This window comes from Rattus rattus, chromosome 9, assembly GCF_011064425.1.
Source record: "Rattus rattus isolate New Zealand chromosome 9, Rrattus_CSIRO_v1, whole genome shotgun sequence".
Classification (NCBI taxonomy): Eukaryota; Metazoa; Chordata; class Mammalia; order Rodentia; family Muridae; genus Rattus; species Rattus rattus.
Genome location: NC_046162.1, coordinates 13,454,440 through 13,468,384, shown reverse-complemented (window position 1 = coordinate 13,468,384; position 13,945 = coordinate 13,454,440). Strand labels below are relative to the sequence as shown.

At 47.6% G+C, this 13,945-nt stretch overlaps 1 protein-coding gene across 1 annotated transcript in view; it reads left to right on the top strand.

The window, feature by feature from the left end:
• The window catches only part of Abat (4-aminobutyrate aminotransferase), a 92,828-nt gene that overhangs the window by 37,887 nt on the left and 40,996 nt on the right, over window positions 1-13,945 (top strand). Inside the window, exon 2 of the mRNA XM_032912830.1 lies at window positions 10,892-11,005. Coding sequence (XP_032768721.1) covers window positions 10,936-11,005 — 70 coding nt within the window. The 5' untranslated portion in view covers window positions 10,892-10,935. The remainder of the gene's footprint in view (window positions 1-10,891; window positions 11,006-13,945) is intronic.

Below are 13,945 nucleotides of genomic sequence, written 5' to 3'. Positions count from 1 at the left end.
ACTGTACTCTCCTCCTGTACTGTCTGTCTCTCCCTTAAGTAGCTTCCCTTCTATCTTCTCATGAGAATTGGGCACATTCTATTCTGTGAAATCTTCCTCTGTTTCTGCCACTCAGACATCATTTTCAAACATCAGTGCTTCCTGCATGCAAACTACCTTTACTTTATTGTTTGTGATTAAAGGTGTGTAGTAAGTACATGTCTGTAGCCCAGCCAGAGGGATTAAAGGTGTGCATTGATGGCTGGGCCACACCACACTAGAAACGGGTTCGACTATCCCATAGCAGGTCCTGAGGATCAAACTCAGATTATCAGGCTTGGTGTAAGTGCCTTTACTCGCCGAGCCACTCCCTGGCCCCATTTTTATATAAACCTTTTATTAATATGTATTAAGCGTGAATAGTGATAGGCTCTATGAAGACAATATTTCAAATGTATGTCCCTTACCATATCCAGATGAGGATTGCATGGAACTCACACGTATATGCACACAGCTACACATGTGTTTATATTTATTTATGTATCCATGTAAAATCTAGAATTCACAAATAGAAAATAAATGTCATCTTTCTGCGTCTGTCTCGTTTAGTATGATGATCTCCAGCTCCTTCAATTTTCCCGCAGATGACATCATTTGGAGCTGAATGAGACTCCACTGTGCGTGTGAGCCAACCTTCCTTTATCCATTCCTCTCTTGACAGGCTGATACTTGGCTATTGTGAATGGTGCTGTAGTCATCATGGACGTCTAAGTGTTCTGTGATATGCTGGCTTAGACTCCCTCTCAGGTAAACACCCAGGAGTCACGGTGTCCTGAATCTCCCGGTAGCTCTGTCCCTCATTCTTTGAGGAACCTCTACTGACTCCCGCAGCAACTGACCGATTTTATATTCCTGACAGCAGGCTGCACGGGTCCCCCACCCCCATCCTTGCTGGACTTGTTGCTGTTAGATTTCTCAATAGTAGCCTTTCTGACCAGAATGAGATGACGTTTGCATTTCTGGTGCCAAGAATGTTGACAGTTCGTTCCTTTTACCCCTCATTAGTTCTCAGGTTCTTCGGATATCCTCCCCTGTCAGATGTGGAACCAGCAGGTTGTTCCCACCTGGGCGCGTTGCTTCCTTTGCTGAGGAGAAGCTTGTCGATTTGTTGCTCTCTCCTTTGTCGGTTCTTGGTTTTGTCTCTTGTGCTGTGGGAGACCTTTCAGAAAGACCTTTCCTGGGCCTGCGCCTGGAAGTTCTCCATGATTTCTTTTCCCACTTCAGAGTTCCAGGTGTTCAGCAGGAAACAGGTTGGTCTGTCTGGATTCATTTTCATCCAGGGTGAGAGAGAGCAATCTGGGCTGTCTTTTCTCCCATGCGTTCTTTTTGCACTTTGGAACTATGAGGCAGCTGTGCAGGCTCCGTTGTAGAGCTGCTGGGTTCAATTCTCTGTCCTGTGTTCTGTTCCGGTGCCCTGGGTTTATTTTTTGTGCCAGTAACAGTGCTTGTTCCCGTGTTGTGCATCTCTGTAGCATAGCTGAAGTTCAGTATTATAAGGCCTCCAGCAATTTCCTTTGTGCTCGGGGCTGCATTGCTACCCGGGGGTCTTTTGTGCTTTGGCGTACATTTTAGGATTTTTTTAATTCTGTGTGAATGTCACTGGAATAGATGAGGGGATTGTGTTGACATGGTGGGTCCTATTTGTTAATCTAGCCATTTTTGCTGTATCAGTTCCTGAAGTGATGCTTCTCTAACCCAATAGCAAATGAGCTGGAAAGACGAATCAAGGAAGCAGTCCCTTTGTGGTAGCTATGAAAACGAAACAAAAGGCCCACGAGTTAAGTTCGATCAAAAGTCAGACAATCTCTAATGCATGCTATAAAACACTGATGAAGGAAACTGGAGAGGGCACACGAGTGTAAAGAGTCCATAAGAGTCCATGTTCGTGAGTTAGGTAAAAAGGTAGTAAAATAACCGGGTACTTGAAGGGGTATACATACAGAGTAAACGCAACCCCAGCAAGATTCCAGTGGTGTTTCCACAGAAATAGAAACAAGCACAAGCCTGAAATTTGTATGCGCACACCACACACAGAACCACACACAGACATAGACAGACAGACAAACAAACAGACAGACACATACACACAGAGTGGGGATGGGGGGAGAGAGAGAGACCGACCTTGAAATAAAGTCATACTAAAGAGTTATACTACCTGACTTTAGAATACACTGTAGGGCTGGGGTGTGATTCAGCGGCAGGCCCCGTGTGGTACTCACGAAGCATTGAGTTCAGGGGCTGGAGGCATGGCCCCGTGGTTCAGAGCACACACTGCTCTTGCAGAGAACCCAAGTTTGGTTCCTAGCACCAGTGGCAGGCAGCTCACAACCGCCTGCAACTGCAGCTCCGGGGAGTCCAGCACCTCTGGCTTCTGGAGGCACTGCATTCATGTGCCCATACCTACATACAGATGCACATAGATGCACATAATTTAAACTAATAATGAGAGGATAATAGGTCTTTATTTAAAACCCTAAGTTCGAAACCCAGAATTTAAACACACACACACACACACACACACACACAAAGGATAGACAGACTGACAGACAGTCTGTGATGGCTATTCCCAGTTTCCCAGTTGTCAGCTTGACTATATCTGGAATGAACTACAATCCAGAAATGGAGGGCACACCTGTGATCCGGATCTTGAGGCTGCAAAACACATGATTTTGATCCAGATCTTGACGCGTAGTAGCTAGGAAAAGCTTAGTTCCAGGCAAAGTGATACATGCCTTTTAATCCCAAGAGACAAAGGCCAGCAGATCTCTGAGTTCAAGGCCAGCCTGGGACATAGCAAGTTCTAAGTAAAGAACAGCTTAGGCCCAGACATGATGGTACACACTTTAATCTGGGCCATACCGTCTGCTGGAGACCTATGTAAGGATGATGGAAGAAGGAAAGCTTCCTTCTTCTCTGCCTGCTTGCACTTCCTTGCCTGCACATCTATTGAAGCGTCCTTCAGGATTCCAGCTTGTACAGAAGACCAGCTGGAACACCCAGCCTCATGGGATGTACTAGATTCTTCCCATTCATAGCTGCCCATTGTTGGGTTAGGTGGACTGCAGACTGTAAGACATCAATGAATTCCCTTGGTATAGAGAGACATTCCATACGTTCTGTAACTCTAGAGCCCTGACTAACACACCCCTTCAAGTTGCTATAACAAAATGCATTGATGTGGATGCTTTATAGACAACAGAAAGTTATTCCTCGTGGTGTTGAAGGCTAGAGTTCCAAGATTTAGACTGAGCTGATAGCTGGTATCTCCAGAAGACTCTGGTTCATGGATGACCAACTTTTCTTGGTGTCCTCACATGGAGGAAGGGTTGAGGGATCTCTCTGAGGTATCTCCATGAGGGCACTGATCTCATTTGTGTGACAGATTTACCCTGGTCACCTAATGCACTCCCAAAGCCTCCCCCTCCAAGTAAGATCGGCAGGTATAGCCTGCAACAGATGGATTTCAAGGGTGGGGGATGGGGCAGAACATTGATGTGATTAGGTCATTATGTTTACACCTGACCTGCCTCCCTTCCGCCCTAACTCCACTGTCTGTCACTGAGTGGTTTTGTGTAGCAAGCAAAACCCTTTCTCCTCGGAGGCCAGGTGTGTTTGGCTTCCAGAATCAGAGGAAAGTGTGTGTGCAGCCTTGGTGCAAAGGCGTGGCTCTGGTCTCCCTTCTGTTGCTGCTGTAAAATACTTGTCTAGAGTCACCAGGCTCGGCTGTGCTTTGTTGCTCAACTCCTGCCTCCCCTCTCTGCACCCCCTCCTGCCTCCCCTCTCTGCACCCCTCTCTGCACCCCTCTCCTGCCTCCCCTCTCTGCACCCCTCCGTTTTTCTTAGGTGCTCACCCCTGCTCATTTCTAGAACACTGTCCCTCTGCCTTTACACGGGTCACCGTGAGATTATAAAATCCCATGAGGCAGGCTGAGGGAGAGCACTCTGTATAGAGGGAGGGAGTGACCCTGCTCCAGTGAATGCAAGCTGAGGCCTCCCGACCTCTTCTGGAGGAAGGAATGTGATCCAAACTAAAACCTGTGTTGCAAGCCACCCATCACCACTCTGTGACTGAGGCCCTGCTAACCATCTGCAAAGGCCCAGCCGGGGCTGGCTTTATTGGTTTCCATGGAGACCCCTGGCCTCGAGGGACACTTGGTCATTGTGTGCCATTGTGTCCCATTGAGTCTGCAGGACAGATGCCAGCTGCAAATCAAGAAAGGAATGTCCCGAGACCCTGCCAGTCCTTTGTTTTAGGCCGAGTGAAATAGGAGAGTGAAAGCCCATTCTGAAGCCCCAGAGGGACTGCCGGGAGATGCCTTGCTCTCTAGCCAACAGTTCACGCACAGATTCCCTGTGAGAAGGGCCTGAGCAGTGCTCAGATGCTGTCTTCAACGTTTCATCGAGCGTTTAGTGTTTATTCAAGGATTGTGCAAGCAGGCATTGCTCCTGAGCCAGGCAGATCACAGGGGCCAAGGTCCCAGTCCTCAGTTCACACTACCCAACCCCATTTTATAGAGAAGGAAAACTTAACGTGCCTGAAGTCACAGCCCAGGAAAAAGAAGAATTAGAATCAGGGATGAGAAGTGTGTGTGTGTGTGTGTGTGTGTGTGTGTGTGTGTGTGTGTGTGTGTGCATTCATCATTCTCCACCTATTTTAATTTATTTTTGCTCACTTGTTTGTTTGTTTTTGAGACAGGATCTCATTGTGTAATTCTGGCTGTCCTAGAACTCCCTGCGAGGATTAGGCTGTCCTCAAACGCAGAGAGATCCACTTGCTTCTGCCTCCTGGGTACTAGGATTAAAGGCTCACCCAGCCTGGCTCTACCTATGTTTGAAATGGTCTCTCTCAGGGGTTCCGCAGCTCTCTGCTTGAGATAGACTGGCTGACCACTGTTCCCCAGGGATCCTTCCAGTGCTGGAATTACAGATGCGCTCAGACGTGCTCAAGAGAGTGTGGCTTTAAATGCGTGTGCTGTGACTTACTGTCAGGTCCTCCGCCTTATGGCACAAGCACTTTGTAAAGTGACCCATCTTGATGAGCAGAGAACGGGAGGGAGCCTGGTTTTCTTCGCTATATCACTCATCTCCTCTGCAGGCGGACCCCACAGGGTTTGTTCTCTTGTATCTGACATGCATCGGGGCCAGAATCCCTGTGTCGATCCCATGGTAGCAGGAATTGTGAGCTTGTGTCCAGAGCTCTTCCCCTGCCTGAGGAGGGCAGGAGGGAGGGAGGGGTACAAGTGAGATGCTTGGTTTGAGTGGGTCCATGACACCAAGGCCACCAGTCTCTGGCTTGGCACCTTTTTAAAAAAATTTTTTTTTAAATTTTATGTATGTAAGTAGCTGTCTTCAGACACACCAGAAGAGGATATCCGATCCCATTACAGATGGTTGTGAGCCACCATGTGGTTGCTGGGAATTGAACTCAGGACCTCTGGAATAACAATCAGTGCTCTTAACCACTGAGCCATCTCTCTCCCCAGCCCCTGGCTTGGCATCTCTAGGAATTTGTGACCCTGTGAGCCAAGGCAGACCCTGCTGACAAATTAAGTTAGATATAAAAATACACCAAAGGCTGGGGATGTGGCCCAGTGGGGCCTGAAGCCTCAGGTTGGAATTACAGCACAAAACCAGGCATGGACGTGCATGCCTGCAACCCCAGTACTCAAGAGGGGGAAGCAGGAGGATGGACATCCAGGGTCACCCTAACTACATAGCGCCCTGCCTTAGGAGAGAGGGGTTGCATGTCCAGGTAAACTATAATAACTGTAGCAACTGTGAGGGAAAGACTTTGCTGTCACCGTCCCTGCAGAATAATAGCCCTGGGAGGGTTGTGTGCTGTTTGTTTGTGTGTGATGCAGGACACTGTGCTTACCAGGTGAGCACTGCACGGCTTCGTGACCTCCCCCAGAACAGATTAAAAGGATTTTACTTACAAGAGGTGGCTTTGGTTTCCTTCCCTGCCATTTTACCTGAATTCTTCTCACCTTGTTGATCAAAACAGTGAACTCTGTCTCTTCACCAGTCCTACTCCAGCTGGTTTCTCCCATCCACAGGGCAGATAAGCAGCAGCACAGGAACCAATTAGCATTTTAATTAAGGTGGGCAGGACTGAGGCATTAGCTATCTAGATTGACCAGAATTTTCAACTTGGCCTGGTGGCAGTACACCAGAATGACTGCAGAGCCTCGGCTCAGCTGGAGACAAAGTTCTCTTGGTTTGCCGTGCACTCGGCTGTCTAATTGATTTTATATCAATTAAATCTTTCCCCTCTGACCACACCTAAGGAAGAAATGCCCCACCGGACTTTAGGCCACCTTTAAAACAGTCTGTTCTGAGCTACTTTCCCAGTCGATCACTTTGCTTGGTTGGTTGCTAGGGGAAGGGGGAGGGGCGAAGAGTAGGAGGACCTTGGGGGGGGGGAGGGGCGAAGAGTAGGAGGACCTTGGGGGGGGACCTTGGGGAGGCAGGGGGAGGGGGGGGGGCGAAGAGTAGGAGGACCTTGGGGGAGGCGGGGGTGGGGGGAGGGGCGAAGAGTAGGAGGACCTTGGGGGAGGCGGGGGTGGGGGGAGGGGCGAAGAGTAGGAGGACCTTGGGGGAAGGGGGGGAGAGCGTTGTTTTTTAGTTTGGTTTTTTTAAAAGATTTATTTATTTTTATTTATGAGTACCCTGCATCTCCAGACCCACACCAGAAGAGTGCATGGGATCCTGTTACAGATTGTTCTAACAGGGGAATTGAACTCAGGACCTCTGGAAGAATAGTTTGTGCTCTTAACTGCTGAGCCATCTCTCCAGCCGGGAGTGTTGTTTTGAGACAAGGCCTCATAAGAGAGCAGGCTGTCCTCCAGCTGCTCAACCTAAGACTATCCCTGAGCCTACTTCTTCCTACTTTCACCTCAGTGCCCAGGATAGCCAGCACCACAATGCCTAGTGTATGCAGCACCGGAAAGAGAACCCATGGCCTTGAGCCTGCTAGGTGAGCGCTCTACCAACTGAACTACCTTGACAGCCCTGGATTTTCCTCTTCTTCAAGTGTCGCATCAATGGAACATCTAACGGGGCTTTGTCTGAGACATATCGGGTGTCTGCCCTCTGTTTCTTCCTGTGTTCATCCATTGATGGACGCGTGGATTATGGCAGCCTCTTTGGCTGTTTTTGGACAATGGTGCAGTGGGCAGATGAACTGTGTGTTTAAGTCCTGCTTTCAGTCTTCTTGTCACATAGTATCTGAGTGGAACCTGTTATATGGCAATTCTGCATAACTTGAGGAACTCATAGACTCATATTGTTTTCAATGAGTCTCTGTATGTAGCCCAGGCTGGACCATTCTCCTGAGTGATCAGATTACAGGAGTGTAGCACGGCATTTTGTTTAGGAACTCTTAATCCCACCAGTCGAGAATAAGACCACTGCCACAGTTTCTGAGCTAAATCTGAAGCAAGCCTTAATTAAATACTGGCCAGGACGATGGACTCTGGCTAGGTCCACTCTGGAGTTCCCAGAAAGTGGTGACAAAGTCACATCTCCCAGAGGCTTATAAAGATAAAGCCCTAAGGCCCAACTGGGCAAGCATACGTCCTGATGTACCTCCTGTCTACATGAGATCAAGCACACTCTGTGCAGCTGGGTCAGACAAGCTTGTTTACAGGCATGAAAACATGTGGCTTATCTCCCCTAAATAGCCTCCAGCATTTTAGGAAATAGCTGTCCCTGGGCAAGGGGCTTCCAGGTTAGAGGAATTTTTGTTTTGTGGACCTACAAGATGGCTCAGCCGGTAAAGGCATTTGCACCAAAACCTGAAAATCTAAACTCGGTGGCTGAGACCCAGGTGATGGGAGGGAGAACTGACTTTTAGAGTTTGTCCTCGGACTTCTACATTTCTAGATGCACATGCTATACATGGTGGAGGGAGGGGTAATTTTTTTTAAAGTACCTGGTAGCCCTTGCTGGCCCCAAACTCCATAATCCTGCCACAGTCTATTGGTCAATGTTCTATTGTTAGAATAAACCACCACGGCCAAACTTGCAGAGGGAGGGTTTATTTGCACAATTCCAGAGGGGTGGGGCTCCATCACTGCCATGGACTCTTGTCTCAGGCTGGGCAGCAGGCAAGCATGGAGGCTGGAGCAGCAAACTGAGAGCTCATATCAAGAAGCACAGCATGAAAGACAGCCACCGGAAATGCTGTGGGTGTTTAACTTGTCAAAGCCTGCCTCTAGTGACGTACTTCTCCCACAAACCCACACCTCCTAAACCTCCCCAAACAGCCACCAACTGGGAACTGAGTGTTCAAAGCCATGAGCCCATGGGGAATGTGCTCATTTAAAGCGTCACCCACAGGCTTTGTCCGGTTCTGGAATTACAGACGTGTGCTGTCACACAAGCGCAGAATCCAATCTTGGAGCAGCCACAGTAACATCGAGGCTGAGGATTATGGAGTCATCCCCCAGCCCGATCTGCCCTTCTTCTGTGTCAATGTCCCACTGCAAGCCTGTTGTCTGCTCAGTGATAACCCTGGTGCCAAGCAGATGCACTTCCTGCTCCCCTCAGAAACCCAACAGCGTGGCCAGATAGCCTCATTTCTTGGAGATGTCTCTCCTCCACTCTGTCTCAACTCCCCTTCTTCAGCATTTGGAATCTACTTAACTTTGCAGCTCAGGTGACTCCCCCCCCAGCCTTGTGGGTGGGGGAAAGAAGCGTCCCATCTTCCCATAACACCTTGCACACATCAGGCAACCAGTCATGGTTCTATTCTGGAGTTGTTTGGTTGCTAGGCTTTTCAATGTGTCCCTGGCTGACCTTGACCTTGCTATGTAGTCTAGAGTGGCCTTGAATTCATGCCCCCCTTCGTCAGCTTCTCAGATGCTGGGGTTGCAGGTGCAGCACCAGGCCTGGTCTTCCGTTTTATGCTAGGTGAAGTTTTCTGTTGATAGTGAACTGGGACTTAATATGATTACCTTGTCAGCTTTTTTTTTTTTTTTTTTTTTTTTGTTCTTTTTTTTCGGAGCTGGTGACCGGAACCCAGGGGCTTGCGCTTCCTAGGTACGCGCTCTACCGCTGAGCTAAATCCCCAGCCCCCTTGTCAGCTTATTTTAAGAAATTAATGACACAGTGAACAAGGTGCCTAGTACGTTGGGTTCTCCCACCCGTCTCTGGTCACAGTCCTTGGCCAAGGAATTATGAGTGTGTTTTACCCATTTTTTTCTTCCTCCTAAGTGATTCAGTGCCTTGTCTGTAACAGCTGCCTAATTGACTTTGGCTGATTGAATTAGTGGGCAAGAAAGTGAATGAACATGGACTCTTCTGATTATTTGAAAAAATACCATTGAGAGTGGGTGACTGACAGAGATGGTTTTGTTAAAAGGTGAACGTCAGCTGCAGGGCAGTCAATGTCACATGTCACTGGGGCAGGTTTTCCAAAGTGACTTGTCATTGAAAGTGCACAGGTGTGACTCTCACTTTTATGGGCTATTCAAACATTGAGGCTCAAATTTGATAGGGGAAACTTGAATTATGTGACGACGTCTCAGCGACCTAAGCCAAATGGCCTTAAGTGAGAGGTGGTGACTGCTCTTTCCAAATAGTCTATTGCTGAATTACTAGACCTGCCTTAAGTTAGATATGAGAATCAACTTAAAAAAAAAAAACTCATTAAATTGTCAAGAGAAGAATGTGGTTTCTACATTAATTTATGGTCACAGTTTTAAAGCCTACTGTTTTCTCCTAACTTTTCCTCTTCTGAAAAGAAATAAGATGGAGTCTCTGAATTGCTTCCTTTTTGAGACAGGCTATCACTGTGTAGCCTCTAGTTGGCCTGGAATTCACTAAGGAGAGTAAGTCATAATGAAGTTGTGGTCTGCCCTCCTCTTTCTCCTGAGCACTGGAGTTAAAGTCATGAACAGTCGTGTCCAGCCTTGAACTACATCTTTTATATTATTATTATTATTATTATTATTATTATTATCATTATCATTATTATTATTATTATTATTCAAACCTTCTATCTACTGTGGCTAGGTTAACTGAATAAATTAGTCTCTTATAATTAAAGAAAGCTTTGGGGGTCAGGCAATCACTTCTGAAAGAGCCCCTCCTCAGATCTGACATGGGGTGAGCCCTGTTTGTTGAACAATGGAACAGATATCTAGAGCCAGACTCTTTGCAGCATTTTAGCCAACACTCACATGACAGACTTTCTGCCCAGGAAGAGTTAAGATTTACAAATCACAGAGCAGCTAGCTCTGGGGTGGACTCTCCCAGAGACAAAAGATAAGCTTGGACAGAATCTGCTACTGTGCAGAGTCCCTCAAGAACTCCCTGTCCACAAACAATAGAACCTGTTCCAGCTCGAGCTGGTGAGCAAAGCAAAGGCCGTCAGGCTACAAAGAAACGTCTACACTTGCTTACAGAGGTATTGCTCAGGTAGGAACCCCTTCCTCTTATTCCTCATGTTTCCTTTTGCATAAGAGGACAGTGGTGAATGCAACACCATCTCTTCAGTTACAGGAGGAGGGACTTAAGTGTGCTACTACACCCCAGCCTTTTCTCAAGGTCTCTAGGGATCAAACTCAGGTCTTCTTTAGCAGTTGAACCATTTCTCTGGGCCTCTGTTTTTCTGTCTAGAAAGTGGGTATGCTCATTCTGTCTCGAGTGTAGAATATGGAAAGAAAAAGAATGTTAATTAAAGTGTATATTGTATTCGGCACAAAATGTGCTTGAGTAAAGAGAGAATTGGGCGTATAGCAAGGGAATTTGCATCCTAAGAGTCTTTTCCACAAAGTGAGCAATGGTGGGTTTAGATAGCAGGGTGTGGTCCCTGTGGGTCTAAGTCTGTGTTTTTGTATTCTTTCAGGACACCAGCAAGTGAAGGGGGTTCCTCTTCCTGAAGGAGGGGTCATGGCCTTCTTGTTGACTACCCGACGGCTGGTCTGCAGTTCCCAGAAAAACCTCCACCTCTTCATACCTGGTAAGCCCCATTGAAGTCCTGGCATGACCTGTTCCTTATCAGACATGGTGTAAATGGGGGGGGTCATGTGTAAATGGGGGGGTCTGTGGTCAGAGTCCTTAAGGATCTCCTGCTTCTTTCCTAACTTCTTCGGCGAGACTGTCACCATGGCTACCAACTTCATCACCCCCACCCTGTCCACACATGGACACTTCTCATGGAGAGAGGGGGTCAACACAGCTGGGAGCCACTCTGCTCAGGAGGGGTGGCCTCTAAGCCAGAAGGACCTGGGAAAAAAGACAGTGCTGTGGTTAGTGCCAAGAAGTACAGAAAGCCACCAAAGTGAAGCTGAGGGTGTGTGTACCTCAGGGGCAGAGTGCGTTTCTAGCACATACAAGGTTTATCCCCAGCGCTGTATATACTGGGGCAGCTGGGCTGAAGAGGTGGCTCAACAGATAACAAATTTACTGTGAGAACGGGAATTCAACACAAAAGAGGTGGGCATGGCCGCCTGTGATGTTTCCAGTCTTTAGGATTTAGAGAGAGGAGCTCCTCAAGGCAGGGTGGCTAGAGAGACTAGACAGATCAGTCCAGGTTCATCCAGAGAGCCTGCCTCAGTAGGAAAACTGAAGAAGATACCTGATGTCAGCTTCTAGTGCCCAACATGCATTTGAACAGTTACATGAATGTACAATTACACACACACACAATTATACAATTACCCAATGGGTGAGGTGGTAATTACCTTTAATCCCAAAACTCAGTAGATCAGAAGGATCAGGAATCCAAGGTCATTGCCAGCTATACTGCAAGTCCAAGGCTACTCTCGGTTCATGAAACATGAAAAAGAAAAGAGAAAAAGCGGAAGTTGAAAGCATGATGCCAGTGGTCATGTAGTTTCGGCATCTAAGGTTAAGGAAGGAGAGTCAAGAGTTCAAGGACAGGGGTTGGGGATTTAGCTCAGTGGTAGAGCGCTTGCCTAGCAAGCGCAAGGCCCTGGGTTCGGTCCTTAGCTCCGAGAAAAAAAAAAAAGAGTTCAAGGACAGCCTTGCCTATGTAGTGAACCTCATGTAAAAGAAAGAAAGGAGGGAGTGTGAAAAGGAGAAGGGAACAGTTGCCAGGAGGGGACACACACAGCCTCCAGCTGATGACTGTCTGACTTGAGTGTTTAGGCACTGAGCTCCAGCTGTGAACTCTGACCTACTCCATCTAATCAGGCACAGCATGGGGCGGCGGGGGTGGGGTGTCTGTCTAGCAGTGCTGGCCTGCAAAGAGTCAGAAATTTGTTACCGAGTCATTAATTGTACTTACTTTTGAGACAAGGTCTCTTGTGGCCTATTAGTTCTGTAGTCCCAGCACCCAGGATGCAGAGGCGGAAGGATCCTTTAAGGCCAGTCTGGAGAGCTACATAGGGAGTTCTAGGCCAGCAGCGTCACAAGATCTTGTCTCAAAAACAAACAAAGGGGCCTGGGGAGATGGCTCGGTATTGTTAACCTGAGTTATGGGAATTGAGCTCATGTTGTCTGGCTTGAGTGGCAAGTGCTTTTTTACCAGCTGAATCAACTCTCTGGTCTTGATAGAAAGGACTTGCCACACAAATACGAGGATCAGCAGCCACTTAAAAGCTGGCTGTGTAAAAGCCGGGGGCAGAGGCACCCGCTTACAATCCCAGCATTGTAAAAGGAGGCAGGAGGGTCCCTGGGGTTTTTGGCCATCTGGTCTACCCAAATCATTGAGTTCTAGGTTCATTGAGAGATCCGATCTCCAAAAGTGAGGGAGAGAGGGATGGAAGAAGTCACCACCCCACTTCAACATCTGACCTCTACACATTCACTTTACACACACACACACACACACACACACACTGAATGAATGAATGAATGAACAAATGAAAGAAAGATGAATGAATGAATGAATGAATGAAGGCAGGGCAAGGCTCTAGCAGGACTTTACCTTCACATTGTTCAGGTTTAAATAAAGAACAATTGTTTTCTAGGTGTGATATTTTAATTTATTAAGACAAGAGAGTTGGCTCAGTCAGTAAAAACATTTGCTGCTGCTGGCTAGTTTTATGTCAACTTGGCACAAGCTACAGTCATCTGAGAGAAGGGAACCTCCCTGACTGTGAGGCATTTTCTTAATTAGTGATTGTTTGATGAGGAAGGGCCCAGCCTACTGTGGGTGGGGCAATCCTTGGGCTGGTATAAGAAAGCAGGCTGAGCAAGCCATGGGGAGCAAGCCAGGAAGCAGCACCCCTCCATGGCCGATGCATCAGCTCCTGCCTCCAGGTTCCTGCCCTGCTTGAGTTCCTCACTTCCTTCAGTGATGGACTAGGATGATGAACTGTAAGCCAAAAAAACTTTTTCTTCCCAGCTCGCTTTTGGTCATGGCGTTTCATCACACTAGCCTAAGATACCAAGCCTGACAACCTGAATTCAATTCCCAAAACCCAAGAGAAAAAGCCAGATTAGGGGAGAGGAGCAGAGAGCATTATCCCCAGCTCTCCTATGAGGGAGGCAAGAGAAGTGGCCAGAAGCTTGAGGGCCAGCTAGTCCAGAGTATGCAACACAGCAGCAGAAATAACGGGGCTCAACAAGGGGGAAGACAGGAAAAGAAAGGACTCCTAAAAGTTGTTCTCTGACCTCCACACAGTCCCTGAGGCACACGTGTACCATCATGTACACAGTACATCTGCGTGCATGTACACCCACTCTGAACCAACAGTTGTTTAAGCATCAATTAGACATTAAGGACTTTTGACGACTGATCTATGTTCCCCATGAACGGTGCTATCCCCGAGGCCACATGTTGCAGTAAATACTAGTTATATTTATAATAAGCCTTAAAGCAGTAGAGCCAGACAGATATCAACCCTCTATGCTATTTTGTCTACTTCTCTGTCACTAACTTGGAGATGTAACTTGCCATGTTCTGCCTGGTCCACTTCCACTCCAACTGGCT